This window comes from Tachypleus tridentatus, chromosome 2 (genome assembly GCF_004210375.1).
Source record: "Tachypleus tridentatus isolate NWPU-2018 chromosome 2, ASM421037v1, whole genome shotgun sequence".
NCBI lineage: Eukaryota > Metazoa > Arthropoda > Merostomata > Xiphosura > Limulidae > Tachypleus > Tachypleus tridentatus.
In genome coordinates, this window is record NC_134826.1 from 122,424,072 (window position 1) to 122,443,114 (window position 19,043).

Consider the following 19,043-nt stretch of genomic DNA (forward strand, 5'->3'; position numbering starts at 1 on the left):
TGTACTGTTTTCCCTAGTGTAAACTATCTTGTAGATTCTGCGGTTTGCTATGTACACAATCAGCACGACGTACAAGAGCTCTTATCTGATGGACTTTGCATCAATGAATTTTTCATGGTTAGAAAAGCTAATAGAAAACAATATAAGCGAAGTTTCTAAATCCTTTTAACATCCAACATCCCGCATGTAGGCTATTCAGGAGGAAAGATTATGCAGTAGTATAGGCATAATTGCACGTTATCGTCCTAACGGATGTGTGCTTAAATAGCAAAATTCAGTCCTATTTGTTCCAAATGAACTTGAGCAAACAGAGAAAACCAAACAGATACATTTCACTAATATCTTTAGCTAGATGGCACTGTATTCGATAACGATCTTTTTGAGTTATAAAATATCAAATTCCGAGTTTAAATATATCTTTATTTACCGACAACGAAATCTTTACTGATAGTTTTATAATGCTTTCGCGAAATGTAGTTTTATTAATTTACTTGTTATAACAGTTGTATTTATCGCTGTGAGTTCAAAATAAATGTAAGCATAAATAAATAAACATGTGATACAACTGTGTGTCGTTTTAGGAACTTTAATATGGATAAATCGATCTAAAATATATTAAAGTTTCGTAGTTAAGTTCACTATTAGTTTTATACACACTAAACTTTTACCAAACAAGCAAGATTGTAACAACCAAACAGACAAAATTATACGATTTACATTTATTCCTAATACACTGTCTTTGAACCTACTGTAATTAATATAGTTAGTCCTATAATTTGCCCACTAAATATATATTCAATATAACTTCTAACATTTAAAGGGGTGTGATACGTTACACATATAAAAAGTAAATGATACACCATCAATTCATCACTGAATAGACGAATGGTATTATAATTGATCACTTATATGAAATATATTTTCAGAAATCGATTCTTTTTACATTTCCTGGTGGTTTTAGCGAATACTCCTTAAATTTTAGAATTATGCGTAGAGCTACATAAGAGCTAAAACCAATTCATGGATTGCTTTGCCTTATCGAATAGTTATAGTGCATCCACGACCTCAAAGTGCAGAGTGAGTTTTTGCAGTAGCGGATCTCAAACCATGAATCATCGTAATTGCAGTTTTGGAACACTAACCACTCACGCACGCGCGATCGTGCTCTTGAAAAACAAAGCGCTTATTATGATACTTTTCTTTTTTTCTTGACATTTCAGGGTAATTCAGTAATATTCAACATTTCACGTGAGAGTTAATGAAACTGCTTGGTAGCGCCTTCTCGGATTATTATTTTACAGCTGAAACTTTGACAAATCACGGCCAATTAGACAAAAATATACCTTGAAATTTTTGATTAAGATATCTGTATTTGTTAGTCAATTCCACTTGTCTACTCTAAATGTATATTTTACGTTCGAGTAGCAACAACTTGTAAAAAATATAAAGCTGTGGGTATCTGAGACATCTCCTTAACCTTGTAAACTTTATGTGGCGCTGCAAGAACGTGAGAGAAGATGCATCTCTACCTTTTCAAGTCTTTAACTTCTTCTGTAACCTCAAAATATCACTCACCTCATTGCATTCAATACCACTGCGTTATTCATAATGTTATTGTTGCTGAGTTATTGCGTTGATCTGATGCTGCAACAAATACTTATTGAAAATAAAACAATAGTGATTTGTTGTATACAAACAAGAGCATAAGGAATTATGTTTATGTTGTTAACAGATTAATATTATGCTATATCCTGTAATTTTTAAAACAGCTTGTGAACAGGTATACTTTTTTTAGAACTTACCGTTTGCAACATTTGAAACAATAGTAATCCCGTCATCCCTTTCCCATGTCGTCACCATGACGTAATCCCTTATGTAGAGAGGGATGTAACACCTGAGAATCGCAGTGTTCCCTCTTGTAACGAACTCATTGTAGACTTGTACCTCGTAGTTCTGATGGATCACTGGAATACATAGCATAAATTATCTTACTCGTTTCTTCAACTCTGTAACTCTGATGGGTTTGTCTGTTTGTTTTGTTTTTTGAATTTCTCGTAAAGCTAAACGAAGGCTATCTGCGCTAGCCGTCTCTAATTTAGCAGTGTAAGACTAGAGGGAAGGCAGCTAGTCATCACTACCCACCGCCAACTTTTGGGCTACTCTTTTACCAACGAATAGTGGGATTTACCGTCACTTTATAACACCCCCACGGCTGAAAGGGCGAGCATGTTTGGTGTGGCTGAGATTCGATCCCGCGATCCTCAGATTGCGAGTCGAGCGCTCTAATTCTCTGGCCATGCCAGGTCCAACTCTGATGGGCCACTTACATGTACAACATAAGTTATTCTAATTATTTCTATCTCTAATGGATTTCTGTAGTATAAAACATAAGTTATTCTAATCATTTCTTGGATATCGTAGCTCTGTTGTACTATTGAAATAATAATAATAAAAAGTTATTCTATTAATGTTTTGAATAGTGTAGCACTAATAGATCAATGAAATATCTAACGTAGGCTATTCTAATCATTTTACGAACCTCGTAACTCTGGTGGGTTATTGAAATATATAACAAATTATTTTAACCATTTCATTCTCTACATATATCTACATATATCTTTATAATAAACGATATAATGTATGTAATAATGTAACAGTTTCACTGTTTACAAATACCATTATTTAGTCGTATACAAACCAGAGTGGACTGTATTATACTTCCTTTGCGTGTTGCTTTTCAAATGTGTTTTCATTGTGCTTTACTAATCACTATATTTCAGAGTGATATTTCGTAATCTACAAAAGTAATCTGTAATGATCTTTCTCCGGTTGTTGTAATCATAGTGGTAACCAGATAATTACTTAGAATTCTGGTAACTATTTTTGCTCAGAATAATAGGTAATAAAAAGTGTTATATCATAGTGAAGAAGGTTTTAATAATCAGAGTACATCACCTTAAGTATCATACTGTTGTCTAGGGATTTTATTTGTTTCAACATTCCAAATTATATAGAAGGCAGTTAGTTAGCAGAATTCACCGCCAAGTCTTGGACCACTCTTGTCTGACAAAGTAGTGGAATTTGACTATTACTCTTATAGCGCGCTAATGGCTCTGTAAATAACAATGGTACTTTATTTATTTGACTCTTGCTTACTGCTTCTATATTTGTCAATGCTCAATCAGAAAAGCAAATAATTCTGTTTTATTTTTTTAATTTCGCGCAAAGCTACACGCTAGCCGTCCCTAATTTAACAGTGAAAAGGAAGGCAGCTAGCTACTCATCACTACTCACTGTTAACTCTCGGACTAATCTTTTACCAACGAATAGTGGGACTGGCCGTCACATTATAACGACCTCATGGCTGAAAGGGCGAGCATGTTTGGCAAGACTGAGATCCTAATCAGCAGCCCTCTGATTACGAGTAGATATTCCTAACCACGCCAAGCCAATGTACAAGTGAAGACGGTAAACTAATCTCACTTTCACCACATTTAGAATACCAGTGTTTACATTTAAAATCCAATAGGAATTATTTTGACTGGAGTTAGTGAAACAATAACGATTATTATCACAACATATTGTAAAAAAAAAAGAATCTATTATCAAGTAGGAACCTGCTTGTGAAAAACGTTCAATCAGTTACTTTGACAACGTTTAGTTAGAAACAAATTAAATGGGGAATTGCGGTGACGAAGGACAGTATTCGCACTTATATATCTATTTATTCCTGGACCGTCGTCATGATGGATGATGGGGAATAATGTTGCTTTTCACATGAGATGGAATCCCTTTGGTCAAAATGTTCTCCCCAAGAAGAAGAAGCCAACATTAAAGGTGATTGTAAATATATTCTGTTTACGAGTTTTTGGAGTCTCTTTAATAATAGTATTTAAAAAGGATAATTACGGTCATCTCTGGAAACTGATAAAGAACCTCGTTAATTAGACTGAGGCCTCGTAGGGTTGCTATGTTTAATCAAAGCAGAGTCATTATTTCACTAGAGAATGATTATGCAACTAGTATTTCATCACGAGCTAGTCTTTAGTAGTGGTGGAATTGTTTCGAAATTCTTGCATGAAAACGCACTAGGCAATTACTGTGAGAAATGTGAAATATTCGAGTGATATAGGATTACTGGTTAAACAGTTTTAATTTATCGTATGAAGAACGAGGAAAAGTAATCAAGTTAAAAATCATTAAATACATTAAAAATCAGCATTTATTTATTTCCTCTCTCCTAGTGAATTTCATTTGAATAGGCTAGCGGTTATTTAAGTCGTAAATGTTTAAATATCGAGTGTTTCAAAAGCCACTTCCGCTATTGAGAAGGGCCTGGCATGGCCTAGCGCGTAAGGCGTGCGACTTGTAATCCGAGGGTCGCGGGTTCGCGCCCGCGTCGCGCTAAACATGCTCGCCCTCCCAGCCGTGGGGGCGTATAATGTGACGGTCAATCCCACTATTCGTTGGTAAAAGAGTAGCCCAAGAGTTGGCGGTGGGTGGTGATGACTAGCTGCCTTCCCTCTAGTCTTACACTGCTAAATTAGGGACGGCTAGCACAGATAGCCCTCGAGTAGCTTTGTGCGAAATTCCAAAACAAACAAACAAACAAACAAGCTATTGAGAAGACTGCATTGAGGAAACCAGTGGACACAGTGTTGTTCTATGATGGTATCATGATCAAAGTACGTGGTTTAAAAGCCATCGTAGAAAACCATGTTTAACAAGTCTTGTATAAGTCACTGCGACATGTACATTATCTTTCATTTGATCAACATACCTACTCAGTTTTACAACACTGTGTCCATCGGTTTCATAAACACAGTTGCCTGAGCCACGGAAGTGGCTTTTAAAACACCCGATACATGTATAAACGTGCTTAAACACAAAAATACGTAAAAAAAATAATTAAAGTCCAGTTCTGCCAAAATTGAAAATCGGACAGTTCCTCATAGCTTTTGAAGTCGTTTATCGTAAGGAAAAAGATATTAGTCCTGGTGCTTGAAATACATTTTAACATATATTTTTAGACTAGGATTTTACCTCAAACGTAACTACGTTTGAAGTCTTAAAGTAACCAGGAAAATGTGCTTATAGAAATGCTTATAGAGTGCGTACGGGGACTTGCTTCAGGACAATTTCTATGCGGTCAGCCTTCTGAATTTTAACTAAGGTTTCAAATTGTTTAATTATATCAAAAGATCCGAGCAGGCGTGTTTGTCATTTTGAAAAGCGAAAGCCACAGTGCTTTAATCCAATTGTAAACCAAATGCAGTAAAATAAGTGAAATGTTCTATTTTAATCATAAAATATGACATAATTGCGCTGTGTAGCATTAATTGATAAAAAATTTTCCACATTTATCTCTAAGAATACTTGATCATGATTTTTGGTTTTATACCTTGAGTGTCAGACGCTAGCTTCGAATTATGAACTATTCATCATATTCCCATTTTAGTGTGATAGGCTTTGTTTATGTTTGAAAAAGTTGATGATTTCGTGTGTGTTTAACTCACCATTCATTTCGTTATTTTGAAATAGAACAGAGAGACGTGACAAAGTTGTTGTTTTTTTACACGTTGGTTGTATTTCGATATTTGTTTTATTCTTTTCAAACAGAGCGGATAAGCGTGACATGGTTTGTTAGAGCTTGGTTTTATTTCTATATTTCTTTTAGCTTTATGAAAGAGAGCAGATGGAACACGTCCTGTTATAGATGGCGTTGGACTATCTGAAAATTGCTTAATTGAGAAAAGTGTTTTAGTAGTAGTAGTTCTTCGAAAGAGCTTGATTATTTGTTTTGAAATTTTGTGCAAAGCTACACGAGGGCTATCTGCGCTAGCCGTCCCTAATTTAGTAGTGTAAGACTAGAGGGAAGGCAGCTAGTCATCATCTTCCACCGACAACTCTTGGGCTACTTTTTTACCAACGAATAATGGGATTGATCGTCATATTATAATGCCCCCACGGATGAAAGAGCGAGCATGTTTGGTGCGACCGGGATTCGAACCCGCGGCCATCGGATTACAAATCGAACACCTTAACCCATTTGGCCATGACGATCCTGACAGAAAAGAAGAGCAACATGTTTGTATCAAGTTTTGTGTAAGAAATGGTTAAGGAGGAACCAAGATCGTCGAAATGTTAAGAACTGCCTTTGGTGATGACTGCTTAAGTAAGGCTGTGGCTTATCAGTGGATAAAACGCTTCCAAGATGGCCGAGAATTGGTCATAAATGACCCATGTTCTGGGCGACCGTTGACATCGTCCACTGATAAAACGGTCGCTAAGGTGTAAGAGAGTTAACTGTCTTTTATGAAGACACTGGTTATACACCCCCCCCCCCGTATTCTCCCGATCTTGCTCCATGTGATTTTTTGTTCCTAAAAATCAAAATCAGATAGAAAGGAAAGAGGTTTGATGACATTCCAACCATCCATAATAATGTGTATGTGTTTTCTTATAGCAAAGCCACGTCGCGGTATCTGCTGAGCCCACCGAGGGGAAACGAACCCCTGATTGTAGCGTTGTAAATCCGTAGACTTACCGCTGTACTAGCGGGGGGCCCATAATAATGTGACAGCAGAACTTAGTCACGTAACAATTTAAGACTTCCAGCATTGGTTCCGAAAATGGCAGAAACGTTGAAACAAGTGTGTCAGCTGGGGGAGATTACTTTGAATGGGGTAGCATATTATACTGATGTATGTACATTATTCTTCGGAATTAAAGTGAAGTATTAGAACTCTTTGATCACACGTCTAGACATTTTATATATAAAATTTATATTCTGCTCAGAATTAGGTATATATATAATTTTGAGTAGACATTTCTATTACAAGATAACTGTTTTTGTATTTTGTATATCTTGTTCTTTTAGAAAAAGCTATTAAAGCTATCCGTCGCCGTCCCTAAACTTGAACTACTAACTAAACAAGGCAGACTGTCAGCAACAACCTACCCTCTACTATCCACAATGTTTAATTGACTGTCACTCTTATAAAACATCTACAATTTAAAGTGCGAAGAATATTTTGTGGTATTGAACGGATTTGATCCTCACTCTCCAGAAAATATCCTGGAACTAATTTTTAAACCAGTCGAAAGCAATGATCTGTGGGTAGCATAGCGTCATGACGTCATAATAAAATATTCAGATATAAAGACTCGTAGGAAAACTACAACTGTTAATAATTCATAGGATAACTTTTAAGTAGAAAACACATAATAGAGCTCATTAACATTATTACATGACGCGGAATTATTTATAAATATTAAACAATAATACACCCAGGAGGATATTTGTAATGGAATGAAACGTATTAAACCTTTCTCATGAACTTTCACCTGCTCTCTAGAAATTTGTATACATAATCAAATTATTTCTGAGATGAAGTAAAAAGCAAAATTGTAAATAGATTTCAACAGAACTGTATTATTTGTATATTCTACTTCAAATTTGTACCTACATATTCTTAAGCTTGCTTTTATACAATCAACACGTATTCGTGATAAAATAATTAATATTTTTTTCCATTAAAATATGCATTTTACAAAATAAATTTCCTAGAACACTTTGTACTTGTTAGTTTTTTAATACTTTCTAAGAGTGATATGAAAGCTAAATTTTCAGTATCCTAATTAAATGCCTACAAAACTTTTATCATCACATTAAAATAATACTAGCCCTTCTGACACAAAAAGTAATAATAAATATATTACACATACGTTCGTATTACAGTTAAGATTTCTTAGTAAACCTTACAGAAAATCATATGGATTGGTTTGGTTTGTTTTGAATTTTACGCAAAGCTATACGAGGGCTATCCGCGCTACCCGTCCTAAATTTAGTAGTATAAGACTAGAGGGAAGGCAGTTAGTCATCACCACCCATCGCCAAAGCTTGAACTACTCTTTTATCAACGAATAGTGGATTGATCGTCACATTATAACGCCCCCACGGCTGAAAGGGCGGGCATGTTTGGTGTGACGAGGATTCGAACCCGCAACCCTCGGATTACAAGTCGAGCGCCTTAACAACCTGGCCATGCCGGGGCCTACTCGTATGGAAATTATGCGATAAGGAGAGAAATTTCTAAATCTATTTTAGAATGTATCTGGGGATAACGTCTCTTAAAAAAGTAAATTGTCAATGCTGCTTAAACATACTTAATTTATTATAACAAATAATGAAGTATTTGGAACATACTTAAACGTAGGTTACACATAAACCGATGCATCATGTACATAGACTAAAGATTTTACTCTATGCTTTCCAGACAAACAGCTGGACGTGGATAAAAGTATCGAGCTGTGAGTCAAATGGTTCGAGATTCAAGACGTGAATGACTATGCACGTTTTACATTTACGTCTATTGGGGAGTAATAAAAAAAGAGATTTAATCTTCATTTTTTTCTGTCCAAAGAGCCAGACAGAAACTCTTGTAGATTGCTTTGCTAGTTGGTTACTTTCTAGGTATGGCTATGCAGTGACCTTTGAGTAGTTATACGCTAAAATCCTAAAACAAACCCCCAGTTTTACTGGGCAGAAATAGCCATTTATTAAGCAAAACTGTTCTAAAGATTAATTTGGCTTAAGTATTTTCCGCAAGAAATATTTGACAATCGAATCTTAAATATTTTTCTGTTGAAGATGCAAATCTAACATTGTATATGTTTGTCAATATTCTCTGTTTACACTATCATACCACTTTTTATACTGTAAATTTGAAATCGTTATTGTATATGAACAAACTTTGCTCAGTTAGAATTTACGTTTTTGCGTATTTTATGGCCCTGATATTGTTAAGCCTAATTTGTATAAGCACTCTATAGAACCTGGTTTTCGAACCACTAAACTTTTTTTTTTTTTAATGTCAAAAGTATGACCTTTTATCATAGTACAGCAAGGCTAACTAAAGCGTTTTCAGTATTCCTTTTGTAGTGTGATCTTTGGACTTAGTAAGTAACATGATCAATACAAATTCGCTAGAAACACTTTTGATGGATAAAGTTACAATTCAGGCAATCGTCATTTCTCAGGTTCAGGGCTTAACTTGTAAATCTGTCAAAAGACGTCTTTTTTCCTGAAAGGTGATCCCATAAGTAAAATGTACATCTATTATATATTTAGTTACTTGATTAGTTTTGACATAAAATATTTTCTCTCCGGCGGAATTAATATTTATCTTTACTGCTCTGATCTTAATAAGACAAGTACAATCATTTTTTTACAATTGCTATGAAAGTGAACTTAGGTTATAGTCAGCTATAAGTACCACATCTAACTTATGATATTACTTGTTTGAAATATGAACTCAAGTATAAGTAAAACAAGGACAATGATATTCTCCACTATCACTTGGAATTCAACCTTAAATTTTAGTAAGATAAGAAAAACTGATATTTTTGGATATCACCTGGAAATCGACTTTAAACTTTATTAAGATAAGAAACTGGCATTTTTTTAAATATCACCTGGAAACAGACATTAAATTTTAGTAAAATGAGAAAAACTGATTTTTTTAAATAATATCTGTAAAGTAGTCTCACGTTTTAGTAAAACAAAACGACCTATACCTTTTTTAACTGTTGCTTAACACATCGCCTCAAGTCTTAGTAAAATATTAACAATAAACCTCGTCCCCCAGTGGCTCAGCGGTATGTCTGCGGACTTACAATCCTAAAACCGGGTTTCGATACCCGTGGTGAGCAGAGCACAGATAGCTCATTGAGTAGCTTTGTGCTTAATTCAAAACAAAATAATAAGCCTAATTCAACATTACTCAGAATATTACTTTAAGTCTTTTGTGAAATTCTGAGAGGTAACGTTTCTCAATATTGTGTTAAACTACGAGTTTAAGTTTGAAAAAGATGAATACGAGTTTACTTTTAATGCTTCATTAAACTTAATTATTTTCATCTGTGATAGAATTAAACCTTGTCTTATTATGAAATATGGGAGAACATTTACTGGTATAGTAAATATATACAGCAATACGATTTATATGCTGATCTAGAAAGGCAAATTGCGTTTTGGACATTTTGTTGAGGTAGCCTTACTACTGTTATTGCTTTAAAGTCGATTTTTTTTAAAAAATAGAAACACATCAATTCATAAGAGAACATATATTTGCAGAGAAACTTCTGAGTACATTCCTCCAATATACCCGAAGAATTAAAGGTTATTATTTTTCTATTCCTTTATTTTAACTGCCATAAAATAATATTTTATTATAACTACATTACAAATATTTCAAGTTGTAACAAAAACAAATTATTCATTCATTAATTAGGTAGACATATCATTCTAAAAATAGGAGGTCTTATTTAAAAATATTGTCTATGATAGCTAAAGTAATCAAATAGGCCATAATGTTCATTAAGAAAAGAATCTTTCAATTACATAAAGAATTTTAAATAGGTTTTTAGTGAAAGAGAAATCAATATTAAAAATAAGTTGAAACCAATTGTGTTAATTTTGGTTAGTCTTTTTGTATTAGAACTTCAGATTTGATGTCGTAGTTTCAAACGAATGGCTAGTATTTAAGTTTTGATTATGTTATATGTTTCCTAAAAGACTAATACGCCAAATGTTCGTGTACATTCCCACTAAATTTTGCAGTTATGTATGCTTATACAAGCATACAGGAACAAAATGATCTCATTAGCCTATAACCTTAGCATCGTACTTTTCTAAAATCCGAACAAACATAAAAGTCGAGTTTAAACTTGCAAATTATACCCTCAGCTGCATTTCCAGGTTTCGTTTTTTTCAGATTGTGTAAATAACATTTTTAAGATCGTATTTTGAAGACATGTAATCTATACAACTATTTTGTAGACTACGTCAGAACGCTCAGTACACACTTTCTTTAAATTACTCTATCAGCCTTCTGCGATTACCATACTCAATGGCTTCGTGATATACCATATAAGTAAAGCTTTTATTTGACTAAAGCTTCAACAAAAAAAAATAAGAAATAGACCAACATTTTGAACGTTGTACATAATTTAAAGTTCTTACAAAATCGTAATCGCTTTTACTTTAACATATTTTTCTGCGAGGTATGATCTTAAATTCCTTATGAAAGTATTACTATTGCCAAAAGCTACAGCGTTGTGATTGGCTATTACAGTGTATGTGTTTGTTTGCTGTGTTTGTATTTATTTTTATATTAAAGAAACCTTTGAATAGAACTATATATTTAAATTATTTAACTTTTTTTTTATATTTTTCGGATTGAGAACGAATTATTATTATTATATGGCCTCAACAATATAACAAGTACGCATTTTTTCTGAACCCACGTAAATTTTAATCACATATGTTTGATTCGATTGATTTTAATTTCGCGCAAAGCTACGCGAGGGTTATCTGCACTAGCTGTCCCTAATTTAATAGTATAAGACGAGAGGGAAGGCAGCTAGTTCTCACCTCCCACCACCAACACTTGGGCTACTCTTTTACCAACGAATAGTGGGATTGACCGTAACATTATAACACCTCTACGGCTGAAAGGGCGAGCATATTTGGTGCCACGAGGATTCGAACCCACGACCTTCAGATTACGAGTCGAACGCCTTTACCCACCTGGCCACGCCGAGCCACGTGTTTCATTAATTTATTGTTCAACAGAACAATGTTATGCAACAGTTATTTACATTTTCAATCAGAATTAACAAATGACGTTTTTGCACAACTTTTACACCACTTTCGAAGATCTCGCCAATTAATGTTTAACTTTCGAAAACTTTATGGTGTGAGAGAAAAGACAATCCACAATATCGTATCATGCCTTCCAATGGCACAGCGGCACATCTGCGGGCCTATGCTACTCAAAACCGGATTTCGATACCCGTGGTGGGCAGCGCACAGACAGCCCTTTATGTAGCTTTGTCTTTAATAATAGACAACACATACGATGTAGTTTTTTTCGTTATTAGATGCTGACATTTTTTGAATATTTTTTTCTAATTGGCATGCAACAGTAGAAACTAAAAATAGAAAGCTATCAGACATATCACCATTTTAAACATTTTATTGAATCTGTACATCCATGGTTAGTCCTTGTTGCAGTCGTGTAGCGGTGAAATTTATCCACCATTCGTTATGTTGAAATGGTCTCACCACATAGTAGCTGTCTAAGTAATGCGTGAAAGCAGCTTGGAGCTAAATCGATTTTAAATATATGATTAAAGCTTCAAAAAAACAAAATATTATTCTGGACATTATAATCATCTGTAGGTGATCAATGCCCGCATAGCTTCAAAAACGAGTTCCAATAGAGAAGAATTATTCGAAATGCATGGTTACAAATATGTATTCGTATTATCTGTCTATATATAGGCAAACCGATTGATTGGAATTACGAAAATAACAGGACATACTTAGCTTTAAAATGTTTGATCTTCATGTTGATTTACGGACGTTAATAGCTCATTATTACAGCATTAATCAATTGAAAATTGAAAATCTACTAACACATAACGTCCACTGATGATACACACGTGTACTATTTAATTATAACTTAAACTGTGATGTGTATTGAATAAGTATTATCATGAAATATTTATACCTAAATTATTGTCATTTGTGTTTGAAATCAAAGTTAAACTCCTTATTTTAACTCATCCTGTTAATAATGAATGGAGCTAATTTCCTACATAATCCAATGTTGTTGTTTTTGAAATTGCTTCAGAATATCACGTGAAGCTACACGAGACCTCACTGATTTATCTCTTCTCTAATTTTTAATTGATATCTAGAAGGAAGGCAACTCGTCAACAACACCGACCGAAAGTGTTTGAACTACTCTTGAATAGTAGGATTTGATCGTCCTTAATATAGTACACCAGAAACCCAAATGTGTGAGTGTGTATTTGACAGACACAGTTTGCGAACCATAGAGCCTCAGATTTATAGTTCATAGCGTTTTAACGCCCTGAATAAGTTTAAAAAGCGAAAACGGAAACTAGAAAAGGCGTCAGTATAAATTCTATGGCTATGTTTAATCTGAATCAGCAACAGTTTTAATTACAGGTGGTGATAACAATAGATTTAGTCACAGCTGTACAGTATTATGTGCATGCATAATTTTTATATAGAAGAGATGCGTTTAACAATTTGATGTTTGTCGTATCGCGTACATTACGATCTTTAAAAATACTTTTATACATATTGCTGGCCCGGCATGGCCAAGCGTGTTAAGGCGTGCGACTCGTAATCTGAGGGTCACGAGTTCGCATCCCCGTCGCGCCAAACATGCTCGCCCTTTCAGCCGTGGGGGCGTTATAATGTGATGGTCAATCCCACTATTCGTTGGTAAAAGAGTAGCCCAAGAGTTGGCGGTGGGTGGTGATGACTAGCTGTCTTCCCTCTAGTCTTACACTGCTAAATCAGGGACGGCTAGCACAGATAGCCCTCGAGTAGCTTTGTGCGAAATTCCAAAACAAACAAACAAACATATTGCTATTAATATCAAAAATAAATAATTAAATAGTTGAAACAAAAAAAAACTTGATAGCTTTGGAATGGCAAAGATTTCAAACAGCAACATTTAATATGTAAAGATATGTAGTAACCAAATACGTTTCTGAGCCAGGTCTTTCACACTATTACATAATGGTAGTGTGAGAGAGCGTTTGTGGATATTAGAATTGTGCAAAGCAATCTAAATATCCTCACTTACAACATTGGTAAACAAGGCCAGTTTCTACCTAATGCTCCAGCTATGCGAGTGCTTCTAACAATGGCAAGTCACCTGTGTCAGGAGAAACTCGTTATAAAAGAAGATAAAGGAATATTTTCCTACGTCTCAATTTAGGGTTTGTTCAGTATACCAGATGCCATCACGATAGAACTAAGGAATTATCTAATGTGAGCACATCTGCTTTAGTTCTGGCCAAACGTGACAACCAAAGGGCAGGATAAGCAACATTCAGAGATTGGTATATATGCAGTTCGTGTTGAATATCCAGCTAAACACAAAGAGCCTATAGTGTACTTTAATAAACGTTTCTAAATATATTTGTTTTCTATGTTACAGCATGACGATACACTTATTGTTCCTTCAGTGAAGCTACAAAAGTAACTCCGGCAGACCACATGGATTTAACTTTGACTTTGTCATGACCTTGACTTTTAAGAAGTTATTTTGAGCTCTTGCACAATTATAGTGCAATTCGTAGTCAGTAATAATGTATACACTAGTCTTATATATCTGTTATTGATACGCGGCGCGTTCTTCAGTGGGTCAGAGGTAGGTTTAAGGACTTACTATTCTAAAATCTGAAATTCGGTTCTTCATGTTGAATAAGACGCAGATAACCCACTGCGTAGCTTTGTACTCAAACAATAACATTATAAGGGACGCCTTTTGTTTTTGTCCATTGCACAGTTGCTGTTTTTTAAATATCGAAAATGCGCTGTTGTGGAGTTACACATTTTTTTTCGTTTACATGTTAAAACTAACAGGTTTCTTGTTTTATCTCTTTATGTATAGTCTACATGGTTTATATTTTCTTCTTCTGGTTGTGTTTTATATATTATTCGATTAATGCTTGGATGGCTTAAATTCACATTAGAAACGGAATGGGTTTGCGCATCCCTGTTTATATTTTATTCTTCTGGTTGTGTTTTATATATTATTCGAATAATGCTTGGATGGTTTAAATTCACATTAGAAACGGAATGGGTTTGCGCATCCGCCAACCTACTTTCTACACTTCTAAGACAGCGTTCCTTCTTTAGGATGCAATAACGTCCATACGGTATCAGTGAAGCATTCTGATAGTTCTGTCAGTCTTGTCAAGAGAGAAAAAATAATATATATATTAAATATTGGTTAGAGAAAGACCCAGACAGAATGCTATCTTTTTTGGTACAAGACTGACAGGGTTATCTTTTGCCGCCAGCTTCTTTGCTGTATTTTTTTTACAGAGTTTAAAGTCATATATATTTATATATCTGTGTATCAAAGTTACATCCAAAAATTATGTATATATTATTATTAATGTTTTGATCATATTTTTAAATTTTGTATTTGTGGTTGCCTTCATATGCATATAAATATAGTGCTGTGGGAAATATTATAATTGCATGAGTTGACCTGATATATGATAGAATACCAAATTCTTATCTATATACAAAAGCCTATTGACATAGCCAAGTGCTTTACCCAAAAGTAGTTTCCATGTGGAGAAGTATATCGTACTTTATGTGTTCTACTTAGAATTGTATTTTGATGCAAATTAGTTAGCGTTGGCGGTAAAACTGATATATGCTTAGAAAGATTACAAGTATAAAAGAAAGATGAAGAAGATAGAGGAACCCTAAATAAACACTCTAAAGTAATACGCATTCGTTTATTTTGTTATTTCGATATTTTATTATGACTTGTTTTCTTAGTTCCAAATTATTTTTATTCTAAGCTTTCGTCAGGAAAATTAATTTTTTTCAAATTATTCAATAATATATTTAAACTTTTTTTCAGAAGTTATTTATATTGGCGGATATGTATGTATATAAATATATATATACATACATACATACATAAGTTAACGTGTTCTCATAGAAACTTCAGAAAACGGCCAGAACGTAATAACGATTTCCGAAGTAAGAATAAAAATGTAGAGATGTTTTGAACGAAGTAAAGTTTATTAAATGTTCCACTTAAACATTTGAGATGAAACACTGAACAGGTTTTTTTATGTATGTGCTTAATAGCTTTTCTTTATGATCTTATATTCAGAGAGTGCAATCATCCGATGTTTAATCAGGAAAATTACGGCCAATAGGGGCTTACTGTATTAATCAATGTATTTTCATTCTCCATTTACTGGCTTGAGCTCGATATGAGATTGAAGTAATGAACGCCATACTACTGAACACTATTGGTGAAAGGAATTGTTATATTTATGAAAAATTTAACTGCGAATAAAAATAATTAATGAAGTAGTGAGTGTCAGTTATCCATGACTTCGAAAGAACATGCTCTACAATTAAAATGTGTTATTTCTTGCGGTAGATTCAATGATCAGTTGTTTTAATACAATAGATGTATTCAAAAGAAAATTAAACTAGTAAATATCCATGTATATTTACTGCTTAGAAATGAGGATAATCGAATTTAAATAAATATCACTGTACTATTTAGATATATAATAGCATATATATATATACACCCAGAACTAGAGACATTTGTAAAGTAGCATTGGACATTTTGAAGTACTTATATGTCAAGGGATAACTGTACAGCGTAGTGTAATGTTATGCATTGTATTGTAGTTTCTTTGCATCATAAAGCCACTATACACTGTCCTGCCAAAAGTACTTGGAACTCCACAATTACCAGTACGAAGACAAGTCAGTTGGTAGGTTTATTAGTGTCGATGTGTGTACACGATGCAAACATTTAATTATAAACTGTTTCGATATATGGAAAGCTAATATTTGAAGATATCACAATAACTGGCTACCACTGCTCATTAACATCAGGAAAGTTGACACCATAATATCTCAAACCTCTAATGAAGCAAGCGAAACGTTTTTTATTTAATGTCATAAAATTCTTTTTGCAATAAATACGTAGTAAGTTTCTTATATCCGTCATGGCTACCAATAAAGAAGCATCAAACGTAAGATTAGTACATTATGTTCTTCATGAACATGGTTACTTTCAGAGGACTAAGACACTTAACTTCATACATCATCTAACAGTATTTAAAAATGTTGTAGAGGCCTTTATAATGTGTCACAAATTTTATTTAATTGGAAAAGATAGCCAAATACAATTGTAGAAACAAGCCAATGAACTATTTTACGGTGTAGGTAGAGAGAGATTCGTATAGTGGGGGCTACATTATGCAAACTGGGTGTGAGAGCTAACTTCGAAGTATCTACAACAGGAAATACTCTTGAATAACCAAATCTCAGGGGCGTAGCAGAGGTCGTGGTCAACAGGTTAATTGTTTTTGTTTAAACTTGGTGATCAACGCATATCTGGTTTCACAGAAACAGTATCAACATCAACAATATCAAAGACTAGATTTTAACTACATAGAAATTAACTGAGGCCATGTCTAAGGATTTGTTTGAATAAACATTAGACTAACACGATATAGTTGTTTTCATTTGGTAGGATTTCATAACATAAACGAAGACAAATTGCACAGGAAATTGAATGGTACTTATTCGAAAATATTTCATATAAAATAACACTTATTCGGTCTATGGTCAGTATTTTATCCCAACATAACAGTGATCACTATAAGTACTCTACACCCCTCTCTCTCTCTTCTGTGACAATATGCCCGGATAGTTGTGGGAAGTAAGTGTATGTACTGATTTATTTAATACCAAGTTAACCAACTTTAATTATACTTACAGCTAGCATTACAACTTATTATATATATTGATTATTTTTCTGCTATATTGTCATTAAATGTATTGTAAAATCTCAAAATTTTATTAAACGTAACGAAAATAGTGTAAAGGTTCTCCATTGAATTAATAAAATATGACAAAAGGCATTTTGTTTTCTTACACAACGGGGCATCTACCCTGGTCATCGCAAGTATCCATATCCAAGTTTTAGCATTATAAGCCCTCTGACTTACTGCTAAGCCACCAAGGGCGTTTTCACTAGTAACAAAGAGCACACAAAATTACATATAAGTTAATGTCCCATACTTTCCTACTAGTAAGCAGAAAAAGTGTTTCTCAGAATAAAGAAGTTATTTTTTCATCAGCAGAACTTAATACAAAACAAAACATTATTATAAATCTAAACATAAACTTTACATCTATAAAACAGAAGTTACTTTTTAATGGACACGAGGACATTGTTAGCTAAATTACCTCTATGCAAAAGATTTCATCTTCCTTTATCAAGATCACAAATGATATGTATAGAATTTTAAATCAACTTACCTGCTCTGACTTGGACATCTCTACTTCCAACTTTCCCAAAAGAATTAGACGCCACACAGCGGTAAACAGTGGAGTGAACATCTTGACGGTAATTATCTGACTGAAATGGCGGAAAGAATAATGTACCGTTAGCCAAGGAAACTCGGAGACCAGGTAGATCGGTAACTTTTGTTCCACCCGTTATAATCCAGTAAACGTCCGGGTTAGGGTTACCTGAAGCCGAACAATCAAGTGACGCTCCAGACGTGTTGAGGAAAGTCAGTTTCGAGGGAGGTTCGATTTCTATCATAGGAGCTCTGTACTCGGAAACAGACAACGCTTCTGAAATGAGGATTATAAATGTGTTTACAATTCTGTTCTAGAGAAGAACGGGTATCGACATTTTATCATGAAAAAAACCCAACAAGCTCTAACCAATAATCAAATTGGTTGAAAAGAAGTCACTGTTACGATCCGTCAAAACAATTGGTTGTTAAATTTAAAAACCGCGTTTGAAAACATCCTGAAAATTCATTTCACTTCAGTAGGAAGCACTTTTAATGGTATGTAAGTTAATCAACAAAACGCCTTTTTGGAATTAGATATTTCAGTTCTACTATGATTTCCTTATTGAATCATTAGACCAACCAAATATATATATATATATATATTGGTGATTGTTTTTGCACTAGCCGTCCCTAATTTTGCAGTGTAATACTAGAGTGAAGGCAAGCTAGTTATCACCACCCTCTGCCAACTCTTGGGCTACTTTTTTACCAACGAATAGTGGGATTGACCTTCCCCTTATAACGCTTCCACGGCTGAAAGGGCGAGCATATTAGATGTGACGGAGATTCGAACGAGCTCATTAACTACCTGGCCATGCCAGACCGTTGGTGTTTGTACATAATAAGTAATTTATAGATGCAAAGTATCCGAAACGTATTTGTTGTGCCGCATCTGTAATTGAATATTTTTATTTTGTGGAGCTTTTGTAGTTAAGTAGAACTATTCTATTTAAAAACAGTGTTCAATAAATCAGGCGCTTTAACGTAATTAGGTTGTTTTTAATACGAATGTTTTCGTGAATCTATATTGCACAGACTTCGAACATTTTTCTAACATTTTGCAA

At 34.1% G+C, this 19,043-nt stretch overlaps 1 protein-coding gene across 1 annotated transcript in view; it reads right to left on the reverse strand.

Moving 5' to 3' along the window:
• LOC143245594 (cell adhesion molecule Dscam1-like) overlaps positions 1–19,043 on the reverse strand; it is a 131,954-nt gene that overhangs the window by 83,982 nt on the left and 28,929 nt on the right. The window contains exons 2-3 of the mRNA XM_076491950.1: positions 17,933–18,253; positions 1,803–1,964 (exon numbers count right to left, since the gene is read on the reverse strand). Of these exons, the coding sequence (XP_076348065.1) occupies positions 1,803–1,964; positions 17,933–18,253 (483 nt within the window). The remainder of the gene's footprint in view (positions 1–1,802; positions 1,965–17,932; positions 18,254–19,043) is intronic.